Source organism: Rhipicephalus microplus, chromosome 5 (genome assembly GCF_043290135.1).
Source record: "Rhipicephalus microplus isolate Deutch F79 chromosome 5, USDA_Rmic, whole genome shotgun sequence".
In the NCBI taxonomy this organism is placed as follows: domain Eukaryota; kingdom Metazoa; phylum Arthropoda; class Arachnida; order Ixodida; family Ixodidae; genus Rhipicephalus; species Rhipicephalus microplus.
In genome coordinates, this window is record NC_134704.1 from 27,162,511 (window position 1) to 27,188,726 (window position 26,216).

Consider the following 26,216-nt stretch of genomic DNA (forward strand, 5'->3'; position numbering starts at 1 on the left):
GCAATCCGCATCACTGCACATACCTAGAGACCTGATCACATCATATTCAGATGTGATCAGGTCTCTAGGTATCAGGTCTCGAGTGTGATAACGCATATGAACGGATCACAAGCGAGAGTACACATGCAAGCGAACGCACAAAACTCTACGACTGTGGCATAGCAAAGTTCTACTGCAGCTTGAAGGCTATTTATACCCTTACACTGGAATCGCATGACTGGTACTGGTTAACAGCCACAAAGTTTGGAAGAAATGGTGTTTTCTACACGTCGCATGCACCCGTTTGCTTATATATGTACCATATCGTAGCACGAAACTTATTCCAAGGTAGTCAATAATAGTAAAACTAGCCTAAATTTTTTTACAAGTGGTAACATTACTGCAGATTTACGGCGGAATCTACGCAAGATCTGGCAACGTAGGTAGCTTTGCAGTTGCCAAGTTTAAAACTCGAAGAAAGCTTCCCTGGTTAGTAACGTCAAAAGTTACATGCTGTACTTTCTGCTGGCTAGTAAAGATATGCCACAAAAGCAGTCAAACACGTGGGAAGTAAGCAAATACACGCGCTTGCAAAGGCACTTTTCTCTTCTGGTATAACCACTTATATATAAACTGATTAGCAACAGGAAGTTTTTATTGCAACAGTCTGAGAACACCATATATAGACTTGTCTAAATGACGTGTCTTCTACTCAGGCTAGCTCTCAGGAACTCTATCTCGTTTAGATAGCTGCGACTTTGAGGAATAAACTTCTGAGTCGCCCTCGAAAATGAGGATACGAAGACACTGCGCAAGACACTGCGCAAGCCATGCTTACGAAACCGCACAGCGGAAGGACACGGACATCTCCTTCGTGGCGCACCACAGAGTTCTACAGATTGGTACAGAAGACTAGCTAGGATTAGTTAACAGCACTGGGAGTTGTTCGTCCTTATATTAGCAGCAGGCGGAAGATCCAGCAGGATAACAAAATGCACAAGAGTCAGAAGTCAGACAGTATATAGCCTTTAATCGCGAGGAAGACCTCGGCAGTTGTCACAGTACAAACACCAATATGCGGCACACTTGGAAGAGTCTTCATAAAGGCTTGTTCATGCGTATGGAGATCAAAGACATGCTCGATGTCAAATCCTAAAACTGCACTAGTGGTGCGTGTTAATAAAATGACGAGTGTGCGCTTCAAGTAAGGAACAGGAAATAAATTAAAAATAAACTTAAAAAGTGAGGACAGTCCAAGGGTAGCACTGGTCTTCGGATGGTCACTCGACTGAAGTTTCTTGGTTGCGTGATGGAAGCTAGGACACAAATGAGCGGCTGCCTGAAGACCACTGCAATAAAGTATGAAGTGCAATAAACAGCCATAGTCCATGACGTCTGTTACGAGACGTCGAGAAGCACGACAAAAGGGCCCTTTTCTAAACGAAGAACATCTTTTTTTTCACGCTTTCTGCAATATTGATGGGATCCGTGGTGTCTTGTGGATTGCCCTTCATGTGGCAGCTCGCACGAGCTGCAGCAAGGTGGGCGTAGTAGACTGGCGCTGGGATGGACACCGGCGTATCGCAGCGAGCGTACATGTGACATAGGCTGAACGTGATCTCCTGTAGCCTCTCGGGTGGGAGGTCGCACTCGTCGACGTACACGCGGTAATGGGCGGGCCGAGCTGTGCCTCTGACGGGAGTGTGAGAGCACAGAAAAAACTCGCGCTCCGGTTCTTGCGTGATGGTCGTGTTGACAACCGTGCCTGGAGGCACGTTACCGTCATTGAGCGTGAAGCGGGTCCTGTGCCGCTTCTGGACCGTAACAAACGTGATTTTCGGCTCAACACCAAACGCATTCCGGCACGCGCGTTTCAAGTTTGCCAGCTCCGTTCCGCAAACATTGCGGAACTCGCCCTCACTAACGCCATCGCGGTAGAATAATATGTGCTTGGGATTTTTGCGCAGTTTTTCCGCGCAGTAACCGAAAAGTTCCTTGGCCATACTCGTCATTTCCATAATCGTTTCGACGCGTTTCTTATTGTTGAACTTCTGCTGAGGGCGGATTGCAGCAACGTAGCGAGAGGCGCAGTCATCGATGCTGGCGACGATGGCGGCGACGGAAGGCTTCGACTCATTGGGGCTGTGGTGGCTGACGTCGGCGCCCATGACGAGGAAATCCTCGAATGAGAGCTTGTCGACTGGCATGGCTTTGTCAACGACGCCAAGCTTTGCCTTTATCTTGCGCATTACGTTCATTTGAAAATTACGTCCTTTCATTTTTATGCTCTGCACGACACACTGAGTTATCAAGCCGCACTTAATTTCGGCCAAATATTTGATGCGGGGGTAGTGAACGGAGTTCTTTCTATTCAAAACAAAAACGACGATGTGGAATCCACTGTGGTCGTTTTGGTCGGGTTTAATACCCGGAGGGCGCCGCCCTTCAAGCATGGGATCGGACATTGCGACACCCATTTCACCTCCTACCTCCTGTATACCGTTTATGAAGTCCTCAATATACGCATTGGTTTCACATGTGTTCACTATTTTCCACTTCACTTCGCCTGCAAGGACCGTCGTGCGACTAGTCTGCAAGATAGGCAAGATCTTGTACTCCGTCTCGACAGGTTCTGGAACAATCTCTTTGACGAAGGGACTAAAGTATTGTTCGCGCTTTTCGATCAATTCGTTTACAATATTTATGGCAAACTCAAACCTTTCTTTGGGACGCGCCAATTCACACGGTAGTTTGCTGGTGCCTTTTTGTCCCAACTTCAAGAAGCACTTTTCCAAAGGGTAATAGCATGTCCTGCTACTGACAACCTTTACGCATGGAAGATCAGGATATTGAAGCCCACCATATTTATCGAAGTACTCTGCTATTGAACCTGTCGTCGAGTCCTTTGGTTCCCCAAGCTTTAGTTGTGCGGCAGTTTCCGGCGTGATAGACTCGATTTTGCGAACGCGTGTGTAACCCTGATGCCTGACTTCGATCTTGAAGCCTATTAGACTTTTGAGAAACTTCACACACACCTCGTTAAGTGGGCAAGCTATCGTCTGGACAGTATTGCCTAAACCCTGCAGCAGATCGGTGAGTGGACAGGTCTTGTAAAAGCCAGTCAGTATCGTGTCCACGTTTAAGAACATTTCCGACTGCCCCCGGCGGGCGCTGGTGAGAACGCCACGGTAGGGTTCCAAACCAGTCTCACCAAATCGCTTTACCAATTTTTCGTCATCTTCTTTGCCGAACAGGAGCCTGCCAATGCGCATGCGGTCATTGGACAGGGCGCAGCGAATGGCTACGTCAAGCGCTTGCACAAAGTCTGCGGCCAGTGATGTCCAGTGACCTGAATGTTGCAGCTCTTTCCTGTCATGGATACGGACGCTATAATGTCGTTTATCTTTTTCTCCACCCAAGCTGACAATTTTCGTACGGCCCTGTTGCAGGTCCTTCATCGAGTAAAATGATTCCTGTCCGTCGAAAATAGGGCGTTGATCGTCGAGTGCGTTGGCGAACACTGCGAACGCACGCAGCTTGGCGGAAGTGCCAACTTTCTCGCCTTCTGGCAGAGTCTTCCCGTTCTCGTCAACTTGCCTAATTTCAACACTGTAGCGGTACAACACTATATTAGTCTGCATCTTAAGCTGGAAATGATTCGCCCTAACTTTAGTGGACGCAACAGTTCCACTGGTTGATGTGGCGCCGTCCATCGACGGGGAAGACTGGCTCGGGGAAGACACTGAAAAAGGGGAGCAGGGTACGTCGCGGTGAGTAGGTTGTACAGGCGTGCCGCAATGGCGAATCAATACTACAGAAAATGCTTCGCTAGCCAGATTTTCCTTTTCGTGCAAAAGAATACTTACGCCCTCTCGCCCTTCATGTGCGTGCTTATTTTTGTATTTTGACGTAACCGGTCCGTTAGACACGTAACCACCGTTCGGCTTTAACCGTCACGACCACGTGACCACGCTAGACACCGCGGGCTTGCCGCACAGCGCCATTGAAAACTGTCATTGATACGTACTGTTGTGAGCAATATGGCCGGGAACACGCGAGCACATGGCAAAGAGCCTCCAACATCAACCCGACGAATACTTTGATGGCTGTCATGAAGTGAGAAGGGGGACGATTTTCACGGATTGTCACTCCCACCACGGGTCTGTTGATACGACGCGCCGTATGTATGCATGATACACCGTTGCGCGTCTGCGGGACTTCATGTAAAGCAAACCCCCCCCCCCCCCCCCACACGCACAGCAACATATTGAAATCGTACATCTTGGTTTTCTGTGTGACGCACACACGCAAACAAAAGTAATACAGGGGGCCTGGTGGATTCGACTAAGATAACTTCAAGGCTAAAGCCACCTTTGTTTTTACCCTCCCTCGACTGTACTCGTACTTCGTAGCAACCCAACTATTTTGGCACCGTGGTTCTGCACAGCCTCTGGTATTGGAGGCTTGCAAACTTTAATTCTGCACTCTATGCACCTCGAAAGCAAGCCCACTGATGACGAAGCAGCGATACCATGCGATGACGTCATGCTGTGATGGCATGTGGTGTGACATCACAGCTCTTGGTAATATGCGAATTATGACATCAGAGGGTGACGTTATCACATAATCAGTTTTTTTTTGTTGCAAAGGGCAGACAATCAGCTGGAGTTGTGTATCTAACAAAGCGGGAGTGCCGACAGTTAGCAGTACGTGGCGCCTTTCCGGTGGACCGACCATGGCCGCCACGTGCTCGTGTGTGTCCTTGCTCATATTGCTTCCGATAGTATACGCGCAAACTGCGCGGGATACGCAGTGCCATTAGGGAAGAGTAAGTAATTGAAAAGGTAGCATTAGCAACGAACGGCTAATACTAATAGATACTAATAGGACGTTAGGGAAGCTGCTTTAAAAGTAAATTGACACCCACAATATGATTGGAGTGCCACCTTGCGCATTTAACGACGTAGAGACACTGCGCCTGAAGTTTAATTCATGCAGGATTTTTCGAAAGGCCATAACTTCTTTCTGGAAGTCATCTTCAAGTACCGGCACACTATTTTTCTTTTCAGAGTCCTTACACACCAGTTTCGAAGTTTCTTGCGACATAATACGATTTTCAGTCAGTATTACACATGACGAAAAGTCGTTAGTTCCGATCTACACTTGATGGCTAAGTTAATGACAAGGCAGACGAGTAGAAGCCATCGGCATAAACAATATTGTAATATTCACCAGAACTTTGAAAACGAAGCAATGAACTGGTCACATAAGTATCGTGGAAATTTGCTTGTTCAACAGCCTGTTAAACAGCCTGTAGGTTGCAAGACGTACCTTGACTGGTGCCTGGGCGATGGCTTTCGCTAACTTTCCTTTCATTGTTAGAGTTCCAAGAACCACGACTGAAGCCTTGTTGATACGATTCGTCTGAACTTGATTGGCTTTTGGTGTAGAAACCCGATGGCGTGGTAGGAGGCCACTCTGCAGTTGAATTGAGCCATATAACAGTTGTTTATAGCAAATGAAAGGTCTGCGTTATGTTATCTTGGACGAATCAATATCAATGAGCTTGCCTTGAAATTATCTGCTTGTTCCTCCACCGAAAACACAACGTATGTCTTTTCATCTACGAGGATCGTTAAGTTTCTCGTGAAAGCTCATAATGTCTGGGCGCTTTAAATCGCAAAATCCACGACACGACAGCTGCCGCAGTGGAGGGCTCTCAAAATTTGACCACGTGGTGTTCTTTAGCCTGCACTGATATTGCACAGCACCCAGGCCTTGAGGGTCCTTAGCGAAATGCGACCACCGCGGCCAGAGTCGAACCCACCACCTTCGGATCAGCAGCAGAGTTCCGTGGCCCCCGATTCAACGCGTGGCGGACTACTTCGAGATAAGCAGGGGGAGTGGTGATGCTCGTGAATTCAGTCAGCCTATCCCAAATGGGATTCGTGGCGGCTCTGCACGGCTGCTAAGACCTTGTGGCTGAACAGCTCATGGTTCGGCGCGTCGCTCGTGAATTCAGTCAGCCAATCCCAAGAGGGATTTGTGGCGGTTCTGCACGGCTGCTAAGACCTTATGGCTGAACAGCTCATGGTTGGGCGCGTCAGGACAGCAGCCACGACCAATATATGGGTTCCGTGACTGAACACCTGGTAAAGTAAGGGAGCTGACCAACTATAGGGGCGTATGTCCCGAAGAACCTTCGGGTATCTTGACGGGAAGGGTACTAGATTTTTGGAAGAACGCCAACATAATCTTAATCCATAAGAAATGAGACGTGAAAAACTTGAATTACAGACCGATCAGCTTACTCTGTTCTTACAAACTATTTACAAAAATAATCGCTAATAGAATTGAGTGATATTAGAGTTCAATCAGCCAAAGGACCAAGCAGGATTTCGTGCCAGCTATTCCACAATTGACCATATTCATACTATGAATCAGGTAATAGAGAAATGCGCTGAATACAACCAACCCCTATTCATAGCTTTCATAGATTACGAGAAGGTATTTGACTCAGTCGAGACATCAGCAGTAATGCAGGCACTACGGAATCAAGGCATCAAAGAATAGATGTACAGCGGATCCACAGCCCCCATAGTTCTCCGCAAAGAAAGCGACAGAATACCAATAAAAAAGGGTGTAAATCAGAGAACCAATTTCTCCAATGCTATCCACCACGTTTTACAACAGGTTTTCAGGACCATAGATTGGGAACAGTTGGGGATATGAGTTAATGGAGGGTATCTCAGTAACCTTCGATTCGCTGATGACATTGCCCTTATGAATAAGTTAGTAAACGAACTACAGCTCATGATTACAGAACTGGTCACATAAAGCGGAAAAGTTGGTCTGAAGGTTACTATGCACAAAACTAATGTGCAACAGTCTCGGCAGAAAACAGCACTTTGCGGGGAGACGCTTAAAGTTGTAAAGGAATGTGTCTACTTAAGACGAGTAGTAACCGCGGAGCCGAACCATGAGCGTGAAATAACTAGAATAAGGATGGGGTGGATCATATTCGGCAAGCATTCTCAAATCATGAATGGTAATCTGCCCCTAACCCTCGAGAGGTAGTTAATAACAGCTGCATCTTGCTGGTGCTTAGCTACAGAGCAGAAACCTGGATGCTTACAAAGATGGTTCAGCTTAAACCGAGGACGACGAGTGATGGAAATAAAAATGACAGGTGTAACCTTAAAAGAGAAGAATTGGACAGAGGATCAGTGAACAAACCGGGGTTAAAGATATATCATAGTTGAAATCAAGAAGAGGAAATGCACATGGGCCGGGCATGTAGCGCGTATAGGCACGATAACTGCTGGTCATTAAGGACAACTGATTGGATTCCCAGAGAAGGTAAACGCACAAAGGGGAGACAGTTAAGTGGGCCGACGAGATAAAGAAATTGCAGGTATAAGATGACAACGGAAAGCACAAGACCGGGTTGATTGGCGGATCATTTGAGAGGCCTTTGCCCGGCAGTGCACGCGTAGGCAGGCCGATTATGATGATGACTAGTGATATTCGTAAAATAGAATATCTAGCATTTGTACAATCTCAGCTCGAGTACGCGGCATTCATTTGGTCTCCCCATCAAGAATAATCGAAAAATATTGCAGCATATACATGCAGTGAATGATTATGAGTGGAGCGCAGCGTCCGTTCGTTCGTGCTTCCGTCCGGACGAATAGACGCTTCGCCCTACTCATCATTTACTCCGTGGATATGCTGTGACAACAACTAACGTCATCTAGCTATGTCATATACACAACGCCACCTATTGAGCAACTCAAACTAGAGGGGGCTACATACTACTACGACTAAGGAGGAGGGAACGACCCATGGCATCAGGGGCTTCGCCCCTTAATGTCGACTCTGTACAGAATATGACGGCACATTTCATTTCACGTTGTTACGACTATAACAAAAACATTACGTAAAGAATACTCGACTTATCCTCTCCTCCTTTGCACAATCGTCGGGACATCGTCCGGCTAACATTGTTTCATAAATACATCTATAAGGCACCGTCATTATTTTTACAGCTTCAAACTACCCCATATAGGTCACAACATTTATATAATCACTAACTTCATGCTCATTGACGGAAAGACTGATTGAACTATTCCAATCTTCCAAAATTCATTGGCATTTGGAACGACCTTCCCAACAGCAATGCTTCTGAAGATAAAAAAAAAACTAAGGATATACTGAACACATATCTGCTAAAGTAATCTTTTATTGCACAACTATTTCCCGTTTTTTTTTCAGAGCCTTTATTGTCGTTTATGTGCAATCACACACATTAGATATTTCTTGCACGAGCCACCCTATGCAGCATCCGTTCTGTAATATTTGTGCAAACGAGCTATCACGATTGAAAGTATTTTTTCCTTGCCTGTTTTCGTTGTAAAGAAAGTAATGCGATCACATAGTATGATGCGTTCCCAACCTGTGTTACAATATCATGTTTTATGCTGTCCTCATATTTTTTATTTTTTGTAAACTATACGCTCCTGCATTGTGTCTTGTATCACTACCTTCACACAATGCCTCTAGGAGCCTGTAAGGGGCTTTTAAATAAATATGTAAATAAACGAGCCTTTGAATTCGTGAATAGTATAATTTGCTCAAAGAACAGAATCTTGAAAGGGTAATAACTGGAGCTTGTTGGCTTTGCTTTATGTCGGGAAAACAGCGCAGATGGACGGTACAAGTCCTCTCAAACTTTCTTGCCCCGTGAATTTTTTCCCGTGTATGGGTGCTGATTCCTGCTATGAAGCAAAAAAAAGGGGGGGGGGTAAGTTTTTAACAAGAGCAAGGGACGCTGTACATGCTTGCTTCGCAATTGAATGGCTGGCGAATTTTTTTTCGCGGGAAGTGGTGTAATAGCTTAGCTGCATAGATGCCGAGTCGGCTGATACAATGGAGCCCACTCTAAAGGATTGACTGTAACTGCTTACTCCGAGTATGCCAAAGAAAACAGTCTGAAGTCGACTTTTGGTTGGTTGTACGCGGCATCGCGTGCTGAAATGCCATTGTAGTTTCGTTTCGCTTGTAGTGTCATTGTAGCCCAAATGAAAATTTCAGGTTTTATACATACCAAAACCACGCTATGATGGCGATAACAAGGCTTTATATGACAAATTTCTTGCCAGCCGAAAATTTTGGTCGGATAATCTTGCGTACCTGCTTGTAGTCACGTTCAAACGGCAATAGTTTACTTATTATGATTGAAGGGACACTAAAGTGAGTTAGCGTTCATCTGTTTCTTTGTTGACCCATTTTTTGTGTGTGCTAAAAATTATATTATGGATTCATATCAACTCGCCCAGCTATCTGTTTTACTACATGTTAAAACAAGTGAGTGACAAAGTATTTGGTCTACAATGAAGACGAGTAAACTCAACGTCACTTGGTTAGGCCAAGGATGTTTAAAAAAGTTTCTTTAAATCTCCTTGGGCTAGGCCCACTCGTTTATTTTACCACCATGAGAAAATTAATGCCAAAATTTTCGCGTTTAACGTCTTCTTTAGGCCTTATTTAGGCCGCCAAGACCGATGATGTCGTGGCGACAAGAACTTCAAGAAGGGGTCTCCACCACATTTTTTTTGCGTCTTGGCTCGCATACCGAGCGTCCTTTCGCAGCAAGTGTGTGTGTGTGTGTGGGGGGGGGGGGTTGGTATCGCGGACGCGATTTACTAATACAATCTGCTCTATCTCCATAACGTTCCTTTCAGAAGCGCGTGCTTAAAGTAAAAAAAAAAACTTACTATTTTTGGATGATCCCGAGTATGGCCTTCTTGGAGCCTTCCCGTGGTCGGAGCTTGATTCCGCCCCGTACCCGTAGAGCCCAGACGTTACAGGTTGTGATTGCACTGAAGTTTCATAGCCAATCTGCTGTGCCTGTACTTGGTGACCACCGACTGCACGTTGCATCGGAGAATGCGTGGTGTACGTGCCCGTCCGCTTGCTATGCCATCTTTCATCTGCTCGTTGCGGAGGCCTACGTTGAAACGTTTCTTGTGGGCCGTGGATTCTGAGCTTAGCGAGTTCCCCTGGAAGTGACTGTGAAGGTGGTTCAGTTGACGGGCTGTAGTCGCAGTTTTCGAATGTTTGGTAAAGAGACGAGACCTGTTGAGGGGTTACAGCAGCTGCATAACTATCGGACTCACTAGTGACAGAGTGATGGCCATATGCACTGTGCAATTGAAGGGATGTGGCAGAATCCAGCTGTTTACTGGAGTACGTTCCCACAGGGTTTGATTGTCTTGCGGTGTATTCAATATGCCCCTGGGGGTATGCTCCGACAAACTCCTGGCCGTACCCTCCTCCGACAAACTCCTGGCCGTACCCTCCTCCGACAAACTCCTGGCCGTACCCTCCTCCGACAAACTCCTGGCCGTACCCTCCTCCGACAAACTCCTGGCCGTACCCTCCTCCGACAGGTCCCTGGCCATACGCTCCCGCTCCCACAGGTCCCTGGCCATACGCTCCCGCTCCCACAGGTCCCTGGCCATACGCTCCCGCTCCCACAGGTCCCTGGCCATACGCTCCCGCTCCCACAGGTCCCTGGCCATACGCTCCAGCTCCGACAGGTCCCTGGCCATACGCTCCCGCTCCGACAGGTCCCTGGCCATACGCTCCCGCTCCGACAGGTCCCTGGCCATACGCTCCCGCTCCGACAGGTCCCTGGCCATACGCTCCCGCTCCGACAGGTCCCTGGCCATACGCTCCCGCTCCTACAGGTACCTGGCCATACGCTCCCGCTCCGACAGGTCCCTGGCCATACGCTCCCGCTCCGACAGGTCCCTGGCCATACGCTCCCGCTCCGACAGGTCCCTGGCCATACGCTCCCGCTCCGACAGGTCCCTGGCCATACGCTCCTGCTCCGACAGGTCCCTGGCCATACGCTCCTGCTCCGACAGGCCCCGGGCCATACGCTCCTGCTCCGACAGGCTCCGGGCCATACGCTCCTGCTCCGACAGGCCCCGGGCCATACGCTCCTGCTCCGACAGGCCCCGGGCCATACGCTCCTGCTCCGACAGGCCCCGGGCCATACGCTCCTGCTCCGACAGGTCCCTGGCCATACGCTCCTCCTCCGACAGGTCCCTGGCCATACGCTCCTCCTCCGACAAGTCCCTGGCCATACGCTCCTCCTCCGACAGGTCCCTGGCCATACGCTCCTCCTCCGACAGGTCCCTGGCCATACGCTACTCCTGCGACAGGTCCCTGGCTGTCTTCATCTTGAAGGCTGCTTGTGGACCCGGGATTGTATTGGTAAAGATGCCGTGGCCTTCCATGATTGGGTTCTGCCATGCTGCATTAGATGTGCAAAGAGTTTAAAACAGTCGCTTCCGCGTGGTATGCACATACGAACACTTCATAATTGAAAATGAAGTATTGTTAGTACGTAACTTGGCTTTCGGAGTGTGGCTTGGCGATTCAGATGCTTTTGCGACATTGCCGTGTTTGCTCGTGCAAACATCGAAGCGAGCACAAGTACATTAGTGAGCAATCTGTGTGCACATAATTACGTTAAAGACGACTTACCACAGTTATGCTTTTGTTGAAAGATAATGCGCAGTGTCACCATGGCATGCAGGTAAATGGCAAATGGCGAGGAAAGTCTGTACATCCGACTACAATTCTCATACTTGCCTAGTAGTCGAATTTGAAGCTCTGGATATCAGCGCTAGAGTGTCTCGATAATCTGTTGTAGAAATGCTTCTACGTGCAGAGTAAGATGAGCACAATCTGCAACATTTTGAACGCATAATTCTTTAAAGGTAATGGAGGCACTGCGTTTTTGTGGCTGTTTCAAATGAAATGAAGCATTCATTGCGAATGCGCAAGCTTGGAAAGAAAACGTAAAGGGGGTACCGAAACAATTTAGCGGGCAGGATAGCCCACGGGATCTATTTCCGGGAAAATGCGCGCATCATATGCAGAACAGCGACTATAGCTTCGAGAGTGTTTTACAGCAATTTAGAAGTTTAATTTTTAAGGTATTGAAACCATCAAAAGAAACCCCGTGGGGAATTCCCTCTCGTCACCACGCTGTAGTCTACTAAACAAATTATGACGTCATACACGCCATTTTTTTGCGGCGTGTTCCAGCTGCTCGCGACTCCATGACCGCGGCGCGCCCATTGAAAGTTGCGTTTGACGACTACTGCTTTCTGGTCTCTTGTTCGAAAGAACTTGATGCGGACCGTGCGGAAGTGCGCCAAAGTTTTGTTTGCTGACGTGGTCGAGAGCTGCGCACGCTAGGTGGCGACCGTTGTATCCGGCGGCTTTTATTTCGAGCTGTTGCTAACGAAAACTGGTTTGAACCTCCCATGACTACGGGTAATAAGCAACCGGTAATTATCTGTCGCGGGCAGCAGCAAACAATGTGCAGTGTTATGATTAACAAGCCCCCCAGCAACACATTGTAGCAGAAAAAAGCGAAGCCGAAGTTTGTGTGCAGTATTCCTTTAACAGTACATGAATGATTTAAGCTTACGGCTGCAAAGAATTAAGAAAGTAACGGGTGAATGTGACTATACTCATGTGTACAGTACATAGGCTCCATTGTTAACGAAATAAAAAAAAATGACCTTCATTTTAGGTCTGGTGGTCGCATGCCGCCAATTTCCCACGGTGTGGGTGCCCTCCCAAGTGACTACAATTTCGTTCTGCCAAGCACCAGGCCGGAAGCGCGCTTGTACCTATTTAGCCAGTATAGGTACCTGGCGGCAGCGATTCTTTGCCTCCCGCAGACGCGGTGGATGTTCAGCTATTTAACCAAGGCTGTGGTGAATTAAGGTACGCCCAGGGGCCTTCTCAGAACCTTTATAGGGCTACCTTTCGAGGCGAGCACCCAGAAACAACCAAGTGCCAGGTCTGTCTACTCCTCTACCCATACGGACGATGCTAATTCCAGCTGTGGATTGACAAGTAGGCTAGTTTTAGCTTCGTTGACCGAAAATTCTAGGTAACCAAGTGTTTGTTAGGCCCTTGTTATTTTTTTGATATGGTTGGACCAAGATACGTCTGATGTCAGACGAATGCCGAAGTATATATACATAGATGTCTGGCTTACAGAATTATTGCTAAGCGAATAATCAAATGCCGATTTGGTATGCTTACGACTGAAAGTAACTTGCATTTGTCCACGTTAACACCAGTTGCTGACTATCAAGGTCGTGCTGTGAGGCAGTGTGGTCAGTACTAAAAACATTCTTGCGATAAACCACACAGTCGTCCGTGAATAACCCGATGTTAAGGCAATTCTGTCGTGGAGGTCATTGATAATTAAAAACAAAAAAACGACCTAAATATCTTCCCTGCGGGTCTCCAGATGTGACGTCACTTATATGGAAGGAATGGTTGTGTACGACTGAATTGCTTGCGAGATTATAGGAAATTTTGAATCCAGGATGTTAACGAATCTAAATATAGAGAGGAGAGTATAGCTATGAGGCGGGAATGGGCTATACGCGATCGAAGACTGGGAAAGTCGATAAATATGCAGTTTGTCTGGAAGTCATTGTCAATATTCTGGTAGTTCATGGGTGAATTCGATGAGCTGTGTTTTACACGACAGTACTTTCCCAAATTCATGCTGATTCGCATAAAAGAGGTCATTTTTTAAAATAAAAAAATGAGCAGAGTTGGAAACGATGATGTGTTCGAGCGTTTTGCATGGTGTACTTGTTAGTGATGGGGGTCTGCAGTTAGTAAAGTAAGACATCGTTTACAACCAGCCTTAAAGAAAAATTTTCCCCACCTTCCAATCATCGGGGATCTCACCTGTTGATAGGGATTGTTCAAATATGTAGGACAAGATAGTGTTAAGAATGCCGACTGTTTTTCAAGATTTTGCGGTCTATGCCGTCTATACCGGAACTACCCGATAATTTAAGTTTGTTGCAGATCCTTCTGCAAAGATTGCGCGACATACGCGAACGCTCGAGATCATTCCAGAGCTTGCGCGATGACCAGTGATAAGCCTGGAGTATTCGACGGCACACGTATAAAAGCCGACGCGCTTCGCCGCTTGTCAGTTGATCGATGGCCGACGCTCAGTTCGCAGTTATCAGTGCAAGTGTGTATTACTGTAATTGGACTTCGATAACAGGCCAAAATTTTGGCAGAATTAACAAGTTAATCTTCGACCTACAGTCTGCTCCCTTCGTCGACTTCACGACCCCTTGACAATAAGCTATGGGAAAAAGCTTAAACAGCGCCGTAGCTTTCAATGAGAAAACGTTATGCTACCGAGGATATTATCGCAATAAAGTTATGATTTATTTCGCAACAATAATACGTTACGAGAAGGGCAGGTAAAAGCTGTTAGAACAGCGTGAGTAGACTTGACCTATACTTTGCGTTGCTGTAATCCGATTTTTAGTGTCCCGGCCACAAGTCTGGCCAAATAATGAAGTGATTTATATGTGGAGTTTAACGTCCCAAAACCACCATATGATTATGAGAGACGCCGTAGCGGAGGACTTCGAAAATTTCGACCACATGGGGTTCCCTCTTCGACTCGCGAACTGTTGCCTTCGTTGACGTCACGACCACGTGGTAATATAACGAGGTATGTTAATGTTATATTCCTTAGTTATGTGGTTTGAAAGTGTAAGAGTGAATAGATAGATTGTGATGGGCCCCTTGGCATTCAGGACGTGCGCGCGAAGAACACGGGACGAAAAAAAAGAAAACAAAGAACACGGAGCGCACACATTCAACGAACTTTACGCGAACGAAAATTCGGGCGAGTTGATAAGAACGTATTGCAGGTGGCCCCAAAATACGAAGACAAGCCAGGAACATATAGGCGAGCGCCATGTTCTTGGCTTGCGTTTTCGTATTCTGACGCTACCTGCTCCAATTTAAAACTATTTCGCGAAGGTCGGTGAAGCAGGTGATAGGTGCTTGACAAAACAGCAGAGCAAGAAACAGTCGCAAACATTGACGAACAGCAATGACATGTCCAATATATGTCACTTCATTGCATTTCAAATCGTAAGAAGGGAAGATAACCGTGTCAACACATCTGTATTACTAAAGAAGTACGTTCAAATTGTGGATTACTACAACATAATCGGTAAAGTTGAAAACTTATTGAGGGAGTGAACGTTCGCATAGGTTTGTATTCTGTGTAATGGATAGCGTGCTTTAAACCATGAGCATTTATGCGCGTTAAATGCTTTCAAACTTACTACATGCACTCTCTATACGGGGTCTCGAGGGAATACGCACAGTAACGTGCGTGTCTTTTGTAATGGGTGGCCGGCTTTAAACCACGAATCCATGTTTATCACTTGTTTTGACGCCCGCCTTGAGTGAAATCGGTTTCACTCAATCTAAATGCAGTTTCATTTATCGAGATAGTCAACAACAACAGGTTATGCGCGTAGAAAACCCTTTCGATGCACGTTGTCGCTGTTTAGGAGAGTCGTGAATTGACTCGTGGAAAGACGCTCCAACGATTCTCCCGACGAATCAACGTCCCTCACTAAAGGGAGTACTACACATGCGACGGGCATGTTAAAAAAAAAAGACGATAAGAACAACATTGGTGGACGCACATGGTGGGCGGAGGGGGGGTCGGCCACGTCCTGCAACTTTTTAACGGCGTCACGAAATATTTCCCTTTAATTTACTCTGTCAGACAATGAATGGGATTTTACGTGCCAAGATTACGGCGCGATTAGAAGGCCTGCCCTAGGATACGCCGTCGAAAATTTCAACGATCTAGCTTTCAGCAGCTTTGCGCCGCGACAGACGGGGGAAAAAGTGGGCTGTTGCGAGAAGAAAGTCACCGCTAAGTTTTGATTTCCGCTTCAATTACGAAGCTTGTTTTTCCGGCATACAGGTGTGCCGGTAAAGCTTTTGTACCTTAATGAATATATCCACGTGTGTGCCCGAGGCTGGAGGAGAGCATTCACCAGTCCGACCTTCCAGGCCCACGCTTCTTACGACCCAATGACTAGCCGGCATGCTCTTAATACTAAAGGCAACCGCGCGAAACTACCTCGAGGACACTGACAGCTAGGCATGTAGCTTATATGTGTTAAGCAGTGCACAGCGACAAGGCATTAATAGAAGACACGAATAGACAGGACAAACATGGTGATGTGCATTAAGCGGTTTTTTTTTCCAACATGAGCTTGTTGCAAGTGCAGCGGTCGCACTGTCCACTCGAGTCTTCCATTTCTGCCTTGTCTCCGTGCATTGATTCACACGTAAAAATAAACTTCCATTCATCCAATTACCTAGCTATCAGTTTTACTGGACGTTCATGTTAACAACACGTAAAACATAAGTGGAACGACACATGGTATACAAGTTTCACGCTTTCACACAGAAACAGTATAATGCTCGCAAGCGAAATTGATTAACATGTGGGGTTTAACGTCTCAAAACCACCATATGATGGCAATCCGCCGTAGTGGAGGGCTCCGGAAATTTCGACAGCATGGGGTTCCTAAGCATGCACCCAAATGTGTGCACACGGGCCTACAGCATTTTTCGCTTCCATCGAAAATTCAGCCACCGCAACCAGGATTCGATCCTGCGACTCACCGAGTACCTCAGCCACTAGACCACCACGGCGGAGTGCTTGCAAGCGGGATACCTGCATGCCTTGAAACGTACAAGCCGTAGCAACAGGATAATCACGGTTGAAAAGGCTCTCATATAATGTTTGCTTCAATGTCTGTACCAGAAAATACCTAACGCAAAGACGAAGCGAAATACAGGCAAAAATAATAAATTTTAAAAAGTTGCTCGGCTCAAGCTATACAGGGCTCCCGCTGACACACCCGGGACGGGATTACGAAGCTAAAGAATCCGCTCACACGGTGGGCGAAAATGTCGACTTACATTTTTTAAGGGCCGCTGATGGTGGATCAGTGCTTGTGCTCCATCCTCGCGCTGCCTTGGCAGCTCACTGTTAGACTGGCTGAAGTTGTTTAGCAGGAAAGCTCGGTTATCGAACCACGTGACCAAACTATTCGTTAGTGCTCATGCCCAACCAAATTAATCGTGTAGACGGGGCTCGTTTCAGAGATCTGCTCATATCTTCTTATCCAAAGCACTTCGTGCCTGATATAAGCGACCATCTGGCAACACGTACGGCCACGACTTTCTACGAGCTGACTACGCAGAAAAGTAAGAATAACAAATAAAGAAAAGATATTGAAGCGCGAGTCTCTGAGAATACGACCACAAGGCGCCGTGTGATATGTGTACGTGTTGTTCGAAAGAAAAATGTTGAAAATCATATGTATGCACATAGCATGGAGGATAGTGCGCACAATTATTTCCAGTGACAACTGGCGCGAAGTGACAACTGGCGCATGCGCACTTGCTCTCGTCTCGTCCAGCGCGCACGTGACGCGCAAGTACCTTTTTTTCTCAAGATGTCCGTATGCAGCGTCCCCTACTGGCACGTTCAGGCCAGTAGGGGACGGTGTCCGCCTCGACGGACTCGCCCCCGTATTCACAAACGCTTCTCGACTCGACTTTCACCCTTCACTTCACGGAGTTGAACACTGCGCCGCTGCTCGGCAGAAAATGACGCTGCGCTGCTCGAGAATCGCACCACATTATTGCTAATATGCAGTGACTTGCCGTACCTAGAGAGGGCGCTTTCATCGGCTTTGTCAAGGGAAGGTGAAGCTTTGAGTGAAGGGACGTTCTAGAATACGGGGGTCAGTGGCTATAGGATGTCCGGCTGCTCACCTGAAGGTGGCAGGTTCGATCTCGGCCGTGACGGTCTCATTTCGATGAAGGCGGCATAGAATGGCCCGTGTACTCTGCGGTGCCAGTGCAAGTTAAAGAACGCCAGATGGTCGAAATTTTGGAGCCCTCCACTATAGCGCGTCCCTCCCGATCATATATATCGTGGTTTTAGGACGTAATATTATTATTAAGTAGCAGACGGCTTCGTTTGTTCTTTACTTCGACCGTATCATGCTGTGAGTAACATGCTTGCATGCTATCCGCAAATTTCGAGCACGCTGGTCTTTGATGTGTGCGTGGCTGTATGCGTTGGGGTTCATCTCATTCGAAATGTTCCCACCTACTCGGTCATTCATTGCGAGTGTTCGGCTTGGAGGAACGCCGTGCTTCATGAATGAGTAATCATATGTGAGCTGATGAATAGTGCCGATGTTGTCTGATTCGTTTGTCTTCGTGTAGTGACCAGAAGCTCAAAGCAGCCGCAAACAACGACGCAAGGCGAAACTACAAACAGGTAATGCATGCGATTGCTCCTTTTTTCTTCTCGTGTGCTGTATGTTCCAAGAAATTGCATGGTGAGGATGTTAGCTTTGTTTAAATCGCTCAACACAGTCCTTGCATGGGCCCCGCCACGGTGGTGTAGTGGTTAAGGTACTCGACTGCTGACCCACAGGTCGCGGGACCGAATCCCGGATGCGGCGGCTGCATTTTCGATGATGGAGGCGGAAACGTTGTAGGCCCGTGTGCTCAGATTTGGGTGCACGTTAAAGAACCCCAGGTGGTCGAAACTTCCGGAGTCCTCCATTACGACGTCTCTCATAATCATATGGCGGTTTTGGGACGTTAAGCCCCACATATCAATAAATCAAACCAGTCTTTGCATGGAGAGCACTGATAAGTTTGTAGAACTTAGTAGTCCGCCTCGACGGGACAGTGCTAGGGTGCTCGTCTGCCGACCCGAAGGTCAAGGGTTCGAACCCGGCCGTGGTGGTCGCATTTTGATGGTGGCCAAATGGTAGAGGCCCGTGTACTGTGTTGTGTCAGTGCACATTAAAGAACACCAGGTGGTGAATATTTCCGGAGCCCTCCACTATAGGACGTCTCTCATAATGATATTGTGCCCCGCCGCGGTGGTCTAGTGGCTAAGGTACTCGGCTGCTGACCCGCACGTCGCGGGTTCAAATCCCGGCTGCGGCGGCTGCATTTACGATGAAGGCGGAAATGTCGTAGGCCCGTGTGCTCAGATTTGGGTGCACATTAGAACTCCATGTGGTCAAAATTTCCGGAGCCCTCCACTACGGCGTCTCTCGTAATCAAATGGTGGTTTTGGAACGTTAAACCCCACAAATCAATAATGATATTGTGTTGTTGGGACGTAAAACCCCCGGTATTATTGTTATATATAACTTAGTTAAATGAAGCGCTATTACGATAACAAAAGTCTGGGGTTTCGCGCGTCGAGCTATACGATCTGGTTGCGGGAAATACCGTAATAGGGAAGTATGGAATAATTTTGAACGCTTCGTTGTATGTGTTAAAAAAGTGATGTTTTTTCATTACGGCCCCGAACGAAATCTCGCCAGACAATTTAGAGGCTGTTTCGGCTGTGACGTAGTGCCGTGCCATTTACAATGCAATATTTGATGAAGCAGCGCACGAAAGGACACAATCACGCACACATCAAACGGTGCAAACGCAAGGGCTTTTGTGCGGTGCTTCACCACATAGCATGCATGGCCCAGCAACAAGCCCATCCGTGCATATTACGGTATATCCGTCGCGTGTTAGTTGTGCCGTGGTCCAAACGTTTGTTTGAAGCGCGAGCTATCAAGTGCGTGCATTTGATGAAATGATATTATTGACCAATCCAAGTCCTGTATAGTTAGACATAAGTCTATACCGTGGGCTTATATCTATAACCAGCTCAGAAGACCGTATTCACGGCCGTTCTCGTCATTAGCATATATGGCGACACGTGGCTAAGCAACCATGGCTGGTAAAATGCTCACAATCTCTCTCTCTCTCTCTCACACACACACACACACACACACACGCACGCACGCACAAAACACTGAAGTTAGGGAAAATACACTGCTGCTGCATGTCAACCTGCTCATTCCTGAGAAGCTAATCTTTTTATTTATTGCACTTTCATGCCGCACTGATTAGGTTTTACCTTTGTCATTGTTTTTTGAACTAACTGGCTTTCTAAAAAGAACTTGGGAAATTTCCCCTCTTCATTTATGTTAGATTGTTTTGAGCCCATTATACCTCCTGGTGGTACGGGCTACCACCTTTTTCTTTTTAGTTATTTTCATATATAGGGGGCGAAAAAAGCACGCACGCGCACACACATACACACACAAACAAACACACACACACTGGCGCATACGAGAAAAAGCAGTGCATTCCGACAGTGTTGTATAGCTAAAAATGATTCGTGTTTAAACGTGTAAGGCCGTTTGAAACAAGACCAGCAATCCCAGAGTGGTACGCATGACTATATTACTTCCGACATGCGTGGAAAACTAGCTCCAGAAGTTCTCTTCATGACAAATATTGTGTTTATTGAACTATTTGTAAATCATCACCAAGTCCGGATAATTATTTGTGTATTACGTTATACAGTTTTGTACAGTATATTATATATCTCACAAGTACTCGCTCGTTCTCTTGGAAGTGGTTGGCAATGGTGCTGGTCCTCTCCACTTTACTTTTGTTTTAATCTCTCCCTCCTCTTTCTCTCTTCTTCTTCAATATTACCATTTGAGTCTTTTCCTATTCATTATTTTTCTAAAATTCTGTAGCCTGCAATATTTCAGGGCAGCACGCAGGTTGGTCATTGTTTGTTGTTTTATTTTTAATAATTTAAGGATAAATTTGTGCCCATACAAACCTGTCTGTCTGTATGAGAACTATTGCGTAGGAAATAATGCGCAGCAAATATCGTGTGATTCAGGGCACTGAGAGGAAGCGCCAATTTGTGTCAATTTGGCCACAGAAAAGTGCGCGCTTTTCGGAGTCCTCAGCAGGGACTCAGCCAGCGCCGCTTTAGTTCGGCGCTTGCCTTCCAGATGGCGGGAACTGCTTTATTCCAAACAATCTCCGTTGACACGAAGCTTTGTGAAGGGCACCTATGCTGGCGATGTAACCTATTAATGCTTTTGAACATTAACTGGGAAATGAATGGGATTGAAAGCGCCTGCCTAACCTTTCCTGAGTTCCCATCCCAAAGACGCTGTAGACTGAAACAGTGGATTAAACCATGTATTCGGACTAGTGAAGGAAGAGTACTCGCATTATTTTAACGCGAGAAGGGGCGTTTTGAGGCTGTGCAGTGACAGAATTTCGCGGGACCATCTGGCGACTTTACCCTGGTAAACGCCAAGCACGTAACACAATTGCTCGAACTATAACGTAATTCATTCGTGCTCTCTCGTGTCCATATAGCTGATTTGGTATTATGTATATTTGTTATATGGGGAGGACCTTATAGCGTTTTCAAAGCAGTACACTAACGGAAAGGCACAGGTAATGAAGCTGGTGGGGAATGAGTGAAAAGCCCGTTTCGAAACTCACTCTCATGAACTTGGTTTCCCGGGCTAATAGAAACAAACATTTCGCGCGTCAGAAACTATTGCAGGACCAGAAAACAGCTATACGTTTTGTTGCTTACCAGCACATCCGCCAGGAAATAAATGACGCCGTAGGTCGAATGAATTGCCCTTTCTGTAAAGAACACACCGGTTTCAATCAATCAATGAATCAATCAATGGAGAATCAAAGTGACGATACATCAATTTATTCGCTATATTTCTGGTCGTCTTGGAAAAATTCTCGCTCCAAATCAACAAAAAACTCGCTGTGTTTTTCAAAGAGCGAGGTTGCAAATATTTAGACAGTTTGGCCGAAACAGCTGATAACTACCTCGAAGCTCAGGGACTGACCCATTAACCAACCAATCAATCAATAAGTAAATCAAGCAATAAAAAATCAACCGAATAGTGTGATCGCGTCCTCTAAACTAATGAGGACAGTGGCGCAGACGGGGACAAAAAAATTGTGCGATGACGGCCACACAGTGAAAACTCTGAATTTTGGTCCAATGTTAGATATCAGCCGTTAATTAAAACTGCATATCGACATGGGCCACCTACGCCAGCAAGTGTGAAATGCAGCTATAGTGAACTATAAATGCAGCCTTCGTGCTCCGACAGCAAGAATCATCCCGTTCGCATTTAAGATATTGCATTATTTAAGCACTTGATATTGATTGTGTGCCATTGGATCACCGCAGTGGTGAGCATGCACGTGTCAGGTCCGCAACCATGCGTACGAACGCAGTGCGTGCTTTATGACGTCACACGTGCTTTACTATACGGATGAGTGCTCGCGAAGCACGCATGCCCATGTACACCTTCCTCGCATAGCTTTCGAACACCACAGTTTAAAAAAAAATATAAGGAACGCCTATTCCCTTCGTGCCCGCGTCGCAGTCAACACTTACCAACGAGTTGAGTTTGTCTCTCTCTCTCTCTCGCTCACACACACACACACGCACACACACACACACACGCACGCGCACGCACACGCACACGCACGCACGCGCACGCACACGCACACGCACACACACACGCACACACACACACACACACACACACACACACACACACACACACACACACACACACACACACACACACACACACACACACACACACACACACACACACACACACACACACACAATGTGAGAAACTCTATGGCAGCCAGATTCTCAAAGCTGCTCTTGAGACACGCCTTTAATTTGTTTAGGGCCCACGCGCGTTTTCGCCGGAACGAGGCGTTATTCGATTTCAGGGACGGAGTTAACTCCAACCGCATGCGCATTCCTATTCGGATAGCGCAAGCAGTAGCGCACGAGAGAGAGAGAGAGAGAGAGAGAATAGAAGGCTAGACTTTCTTGCATTGTCTTTATGCAAAGCGCCTTTCAGGCCCCGAGCCGAGCGAAAGTTGTTCCCCGAGGCCTACGCAAAGGATGGGTAATTAATCTTGTCCAGCTCGTACGCGAAGCCGCAGTGATGTTGAGAAAAGGGAGACAGATGTAGCCAACCTTAATTTCATTGGGAAGCGTGATTTCTCGTTATTCGCACGTGCAACTTCGAAGCTAAGAGGGAAGAAGGGAGAATAAGATTACGCTTTATTTAACGATCTAACATGTGCAAAGGTGTCATCAGGTTTAGCCGGCGCAGTTGTCCATTAATAATTCAGCACGCATATATACTGCGCGAACTCGTGCGAGCGACATTAGTCTGCATCTCATTTAGCATGGTCTTCTACAATTAACGTAGATGTCACAAAATAAGAACGTTAGGTTGTATAACCTTATCAGAGGGGCTACCAAGGCAAGTCTGTAAAAAAGAGCTTGCATCAAAATTAAAACAAGAAATTGAAAGAGCAAAGCTTGCCTTACACCGTGCAAGCCTCCAAAGAGCGAAACTGGACAGTTCTGGAGACTAATCTGGTTGCTTCTATCAACGACCACCAACAACGACTTCTAACAACGACAAACAATAACCACTAATCGACCCCCAAAACGACCTAAAGAACCTATATAGGTTCTTCAGGTTGTTTCGGGGTCGCTTGGTGGTCGTTGTCAGGTGTTAGTAGGGAATGCTAGTTTAACTCTACGTTGACCTTTAAGTGCAGAGATAATCGAGTGAAGCCACAGAATCACGGACTCAACAAGAGAACGTCGTCGTTGGCATAGCTAGGCCTTCCGCAGTGCTGGTGTCTTTTATCATATAGGCGTTCGCAGGGTTCCCCTTCGGCGAGGGTGAAGGTTCTTCTCAGTGCCCCCTCATATTTTGCCAAAGTATGGGGCTGAATTCCTCCCCGCTTCCCCCGCTCAGCGTACAGCACCCTTTCTCCCTTTTATGTCAGTCTATCGCTTTATGTCACTATAGCTCTTGTGAGTGTGGCATTCTCTTGTCGCTATAGTCCTCGAAGTTTGCAGAGACAGGAGTATCAACTAGCTCAAACAAGCACCTTTCAAAACGACTACAGAGAGACAGCATCCTTGAGAATATCGTCTTAGTAACCGTATACAATACAGCGTCTCGTTTCTTAGCGTGTCGCATGCACCGTCACCGAAAGGGCACTCCGGCTTTGCACCAGCGAAGGCAGTCGCTTCATAAGAGCGGCTATGTGTCTATTCTGTAAGCTATAGTTCAGCGCTGAAATATCAGGCCAGTAAACAGCACATAAAAAATAAAGAAAATACAGAATGTGTGCACGAAACCACCAAGCAAAATGGAGTGATGCCTCGTTAACCCTGCAATGCTGCGACGAACAGAAAGTAATAGCAGCCCCCCCCCCCCCCCCCTCCAAGCTTTCATTATGGCACTATTATCGCGGCGTTCAATTCTCGAACATGTCCAATTTGCCGGAGCGCTTTCAGTTACGAAAAAAAAGAAAAAAGAAACTGTGAATCAACAGGTCATGGTTATCTTGACCACGTCGGCGCACCGAACCCGCCAGCACGTTTCTGCAGCGTAAATAGAATCCAAGTGAACTAATATATCGATTAACAAAACTTTTAAACAAACTCGACAGGTCTGTACGCGCATGTGAACGTGTTGAGACATATGAAGAGCGATGCATGGAATGCTTCGAGGGGCGTCGGGCGGGCAGCCGCGCAAAGTTTAATTCAACGACTATCGCGATTAGAGTCTATGCACGGCCTCAGATATGTGCGTATAAAGGTAGATCTCTGGGGGCAGCATTCGTTGCGGCAAAACGCGTTCCGTCTTTCTCATTTGTGTGTCGAGCGTTGTGGAAGCTGCGTGGCGTCGAAATGGCGTTGCGGAAGAAAGACCGCAGACAGAGGGCGCGCTCCAGCCAATCAGGGGAGGCCGAATGGGGCATGTCCAAGGATTGGTCACCGAGAGAATAGTTCCCAGGGTTTCGCGAGCCATGTTATATGACCATGGCGTATATGTCCAAGTTATTGGGGAAAAGTTTGATCATTCATATGAATATACACATCACTCCCGATTGCTTTCTTTCACCCTCACCTTCCTCGGTTTGTAGGAACCTTTCGCCGTTTGATTGATTGATACCGTCCGGTTTACCGTCCCAAAACCACCATACGATTATGAGAGACGCTGTAGTGGGGGGCTCCGGAAACTTCGACCACCCGGGGTTCTTTAACGTGCACCCAAATCGGAGTACACGGGCCTACAACATTACCGCCTCCATCGTAAATGCAGCCGCCGCAGCTGGGATTCGATCCCGCGACCTGCGGGTCGGCAGCCGAGTACCTTTGCCACTAGACCACCGCGGCGGGGCAACCTTTCGCCACTTATTTAGCTGCATTGAAGGAAAATTCTAAGTTAGAGCGTCAAGAAACGGCGTCATTTATAATCTTCGAACCCCACATCACGGGGAAATACAAGGGCGAGCGCTAAAGGGTCCCTCAGCACCCCGCGTTCAGAAACGAGCGAATGGTTTCCTCCTCGCCTTCGCTACCCTTCGTACAGGTAAAGCCCCTATACCACCTGTATGGCTTTACATACAGATTGTCTGTCCTTCTCGCCACTTATTTGTGAAAATAACGTGTTAAATGTCAGTACTAAGCATTCAGCCTATCAAGATTTCGCGCCTCTCGGCTGTGACAGGTGTTATCGTCGCTTGTGCAGTCGGAAGCACACAGAATTGAAGTAAAATCAGTTGATCGAGCTCGATAGCCATGTGAGACAAGGGAGAATGGGTGGGCGACATATCATGACAAAGCAGTGCAGGATTCAATTAACGTTGGATGTTTCGCGTATATGGACCAATCGAGAGTACGTACAGTATAGACGTCACGGAATTTTCTGTTCGTGCGTCACTATAAGGCACGTCAGAAAGGCGACAAACGTCAGCGTATGGTAATGCGCTCGCTTTGTTGTATTTTATTAGGCTGATGAGGTGTCCTTTGAAGCAAGTGCAATCACAAGAGTAGCCATAACCTCTCCCCTGATAACTCTAAACCATGCCATGATCGGCTGTATAGCATATACAGAGTGCTTTTCATCGCGCTGTCACAGTGTCGCTCATACTGAGCGCGATAGATGGTGATAGTACAGCCACCCAAATTTTCGACTATCGTGCGCTCGTGGCGACCTCTCTGGGCGACAGCGCCGTACGACGAAGCCGAGTTGCAAACAGGGCGAGAATAAGCGCAAGCCCGCACAGCTTGGCACGTCTCGTCTGCCAGGTTATTCCTTCTTATCAGCGGACTGCAGATGAACCACGTTTTCTACTGCTTATCTCATCAGTGCGGGCGTGGGCGTATCTTGTGACGCTATTTTGTCGATTCATGGCTGCAACTTTCATCTTCGGAAGAGAAAAAAAAAAGCGACCGAAACTAATATTCGCCTGCTCACGCTGTCGGGCCCAACCGCACACGCTTTGGGGGCATGCGCTTACCTTGCCGTGTTGGCAACTGGACT

General features: G+C 47.1%; 2 protein-coding genes across 2 annotated transcripts; both read right to left on the bottom strand.

Moving 5' to 3' along the window:
- Positions 1-989: 989 nt before the first annotated feature.
- On the bottom strand, positions 990-10,712 carry LOC142817228 (protein argonaute-2-like). The gene is made up of 4 exons (XM_075894290.1): positions 10,418-10,712; positions 9,756-10,364; positions 5,311-5,457; positions 990-3,721 (listed from the first exon to the last, which is right to left on the bottom strand). Exons 1-4 carry the CDS (start codon positions 10,710-10,712, stop codon positions 1,416-1,418), a joined length of 3,357 nt encoding a protein of 1,118 aa, XP_075750405.1. The 3' UTR covers positions 990-1,415.
- A 12-nt stretch (positions 10,713-10,724) lies between these two features.
- Positions 10,725-17,017, bottom strand: LOC142817229 (uncharacterized). The gene is made up of 2 exons (XM_075894292.1): positions 16,861-17,017; positions 10,725-11,302 (listed from the first exon to the last, which is right to left on the bottom strand). The coding sequence occupies exon 2, from the start codon at positions 11,190-11,192 to the stop codon at positions 10,725-10,727; it is 468 nt and encodes a 155-aa protein (XP_075750407.1). The 5' UTR covers positions 11,193-11,302; positions 16,861-17,017.
- Between the last annotated feature and the right edge of the window lie 9,199 nt (positions 17,018-26,216).

Bases quoted from the DNA above. Each gene is read 5' to 3' on its own strand.
- LOC142817228 (XM_075894290.1), bottom strand. From the start codon at position 10,712: ATGGCCAGGGACCTGTCGGAGCGGGAGCGTATGGCCAGGGACCTGTCG. The intron at 5,458-9,755 runs GTAAGTTTTTTT...ATTCAACTGCAG, and splicing joins CTCGGGATCATCCAAAAATA to AGTGGCCTCCTACCACGCCA. The intron at 3,722-5,310 runs GTACGTCTTGCA...CCCCTTTTTCAG, and splicing joins TCGCCCAGGCACCAGTCAAG to TGTCTTCCCCGAGCCAGTCT.
- LOC142817229 (XM_075894292.1), bottom strand. From the start codon at position 11,192: ATGGCCAGGGACCTGTCGGAGGAGGAGCGTATGGCCAGGGACCTGTCG.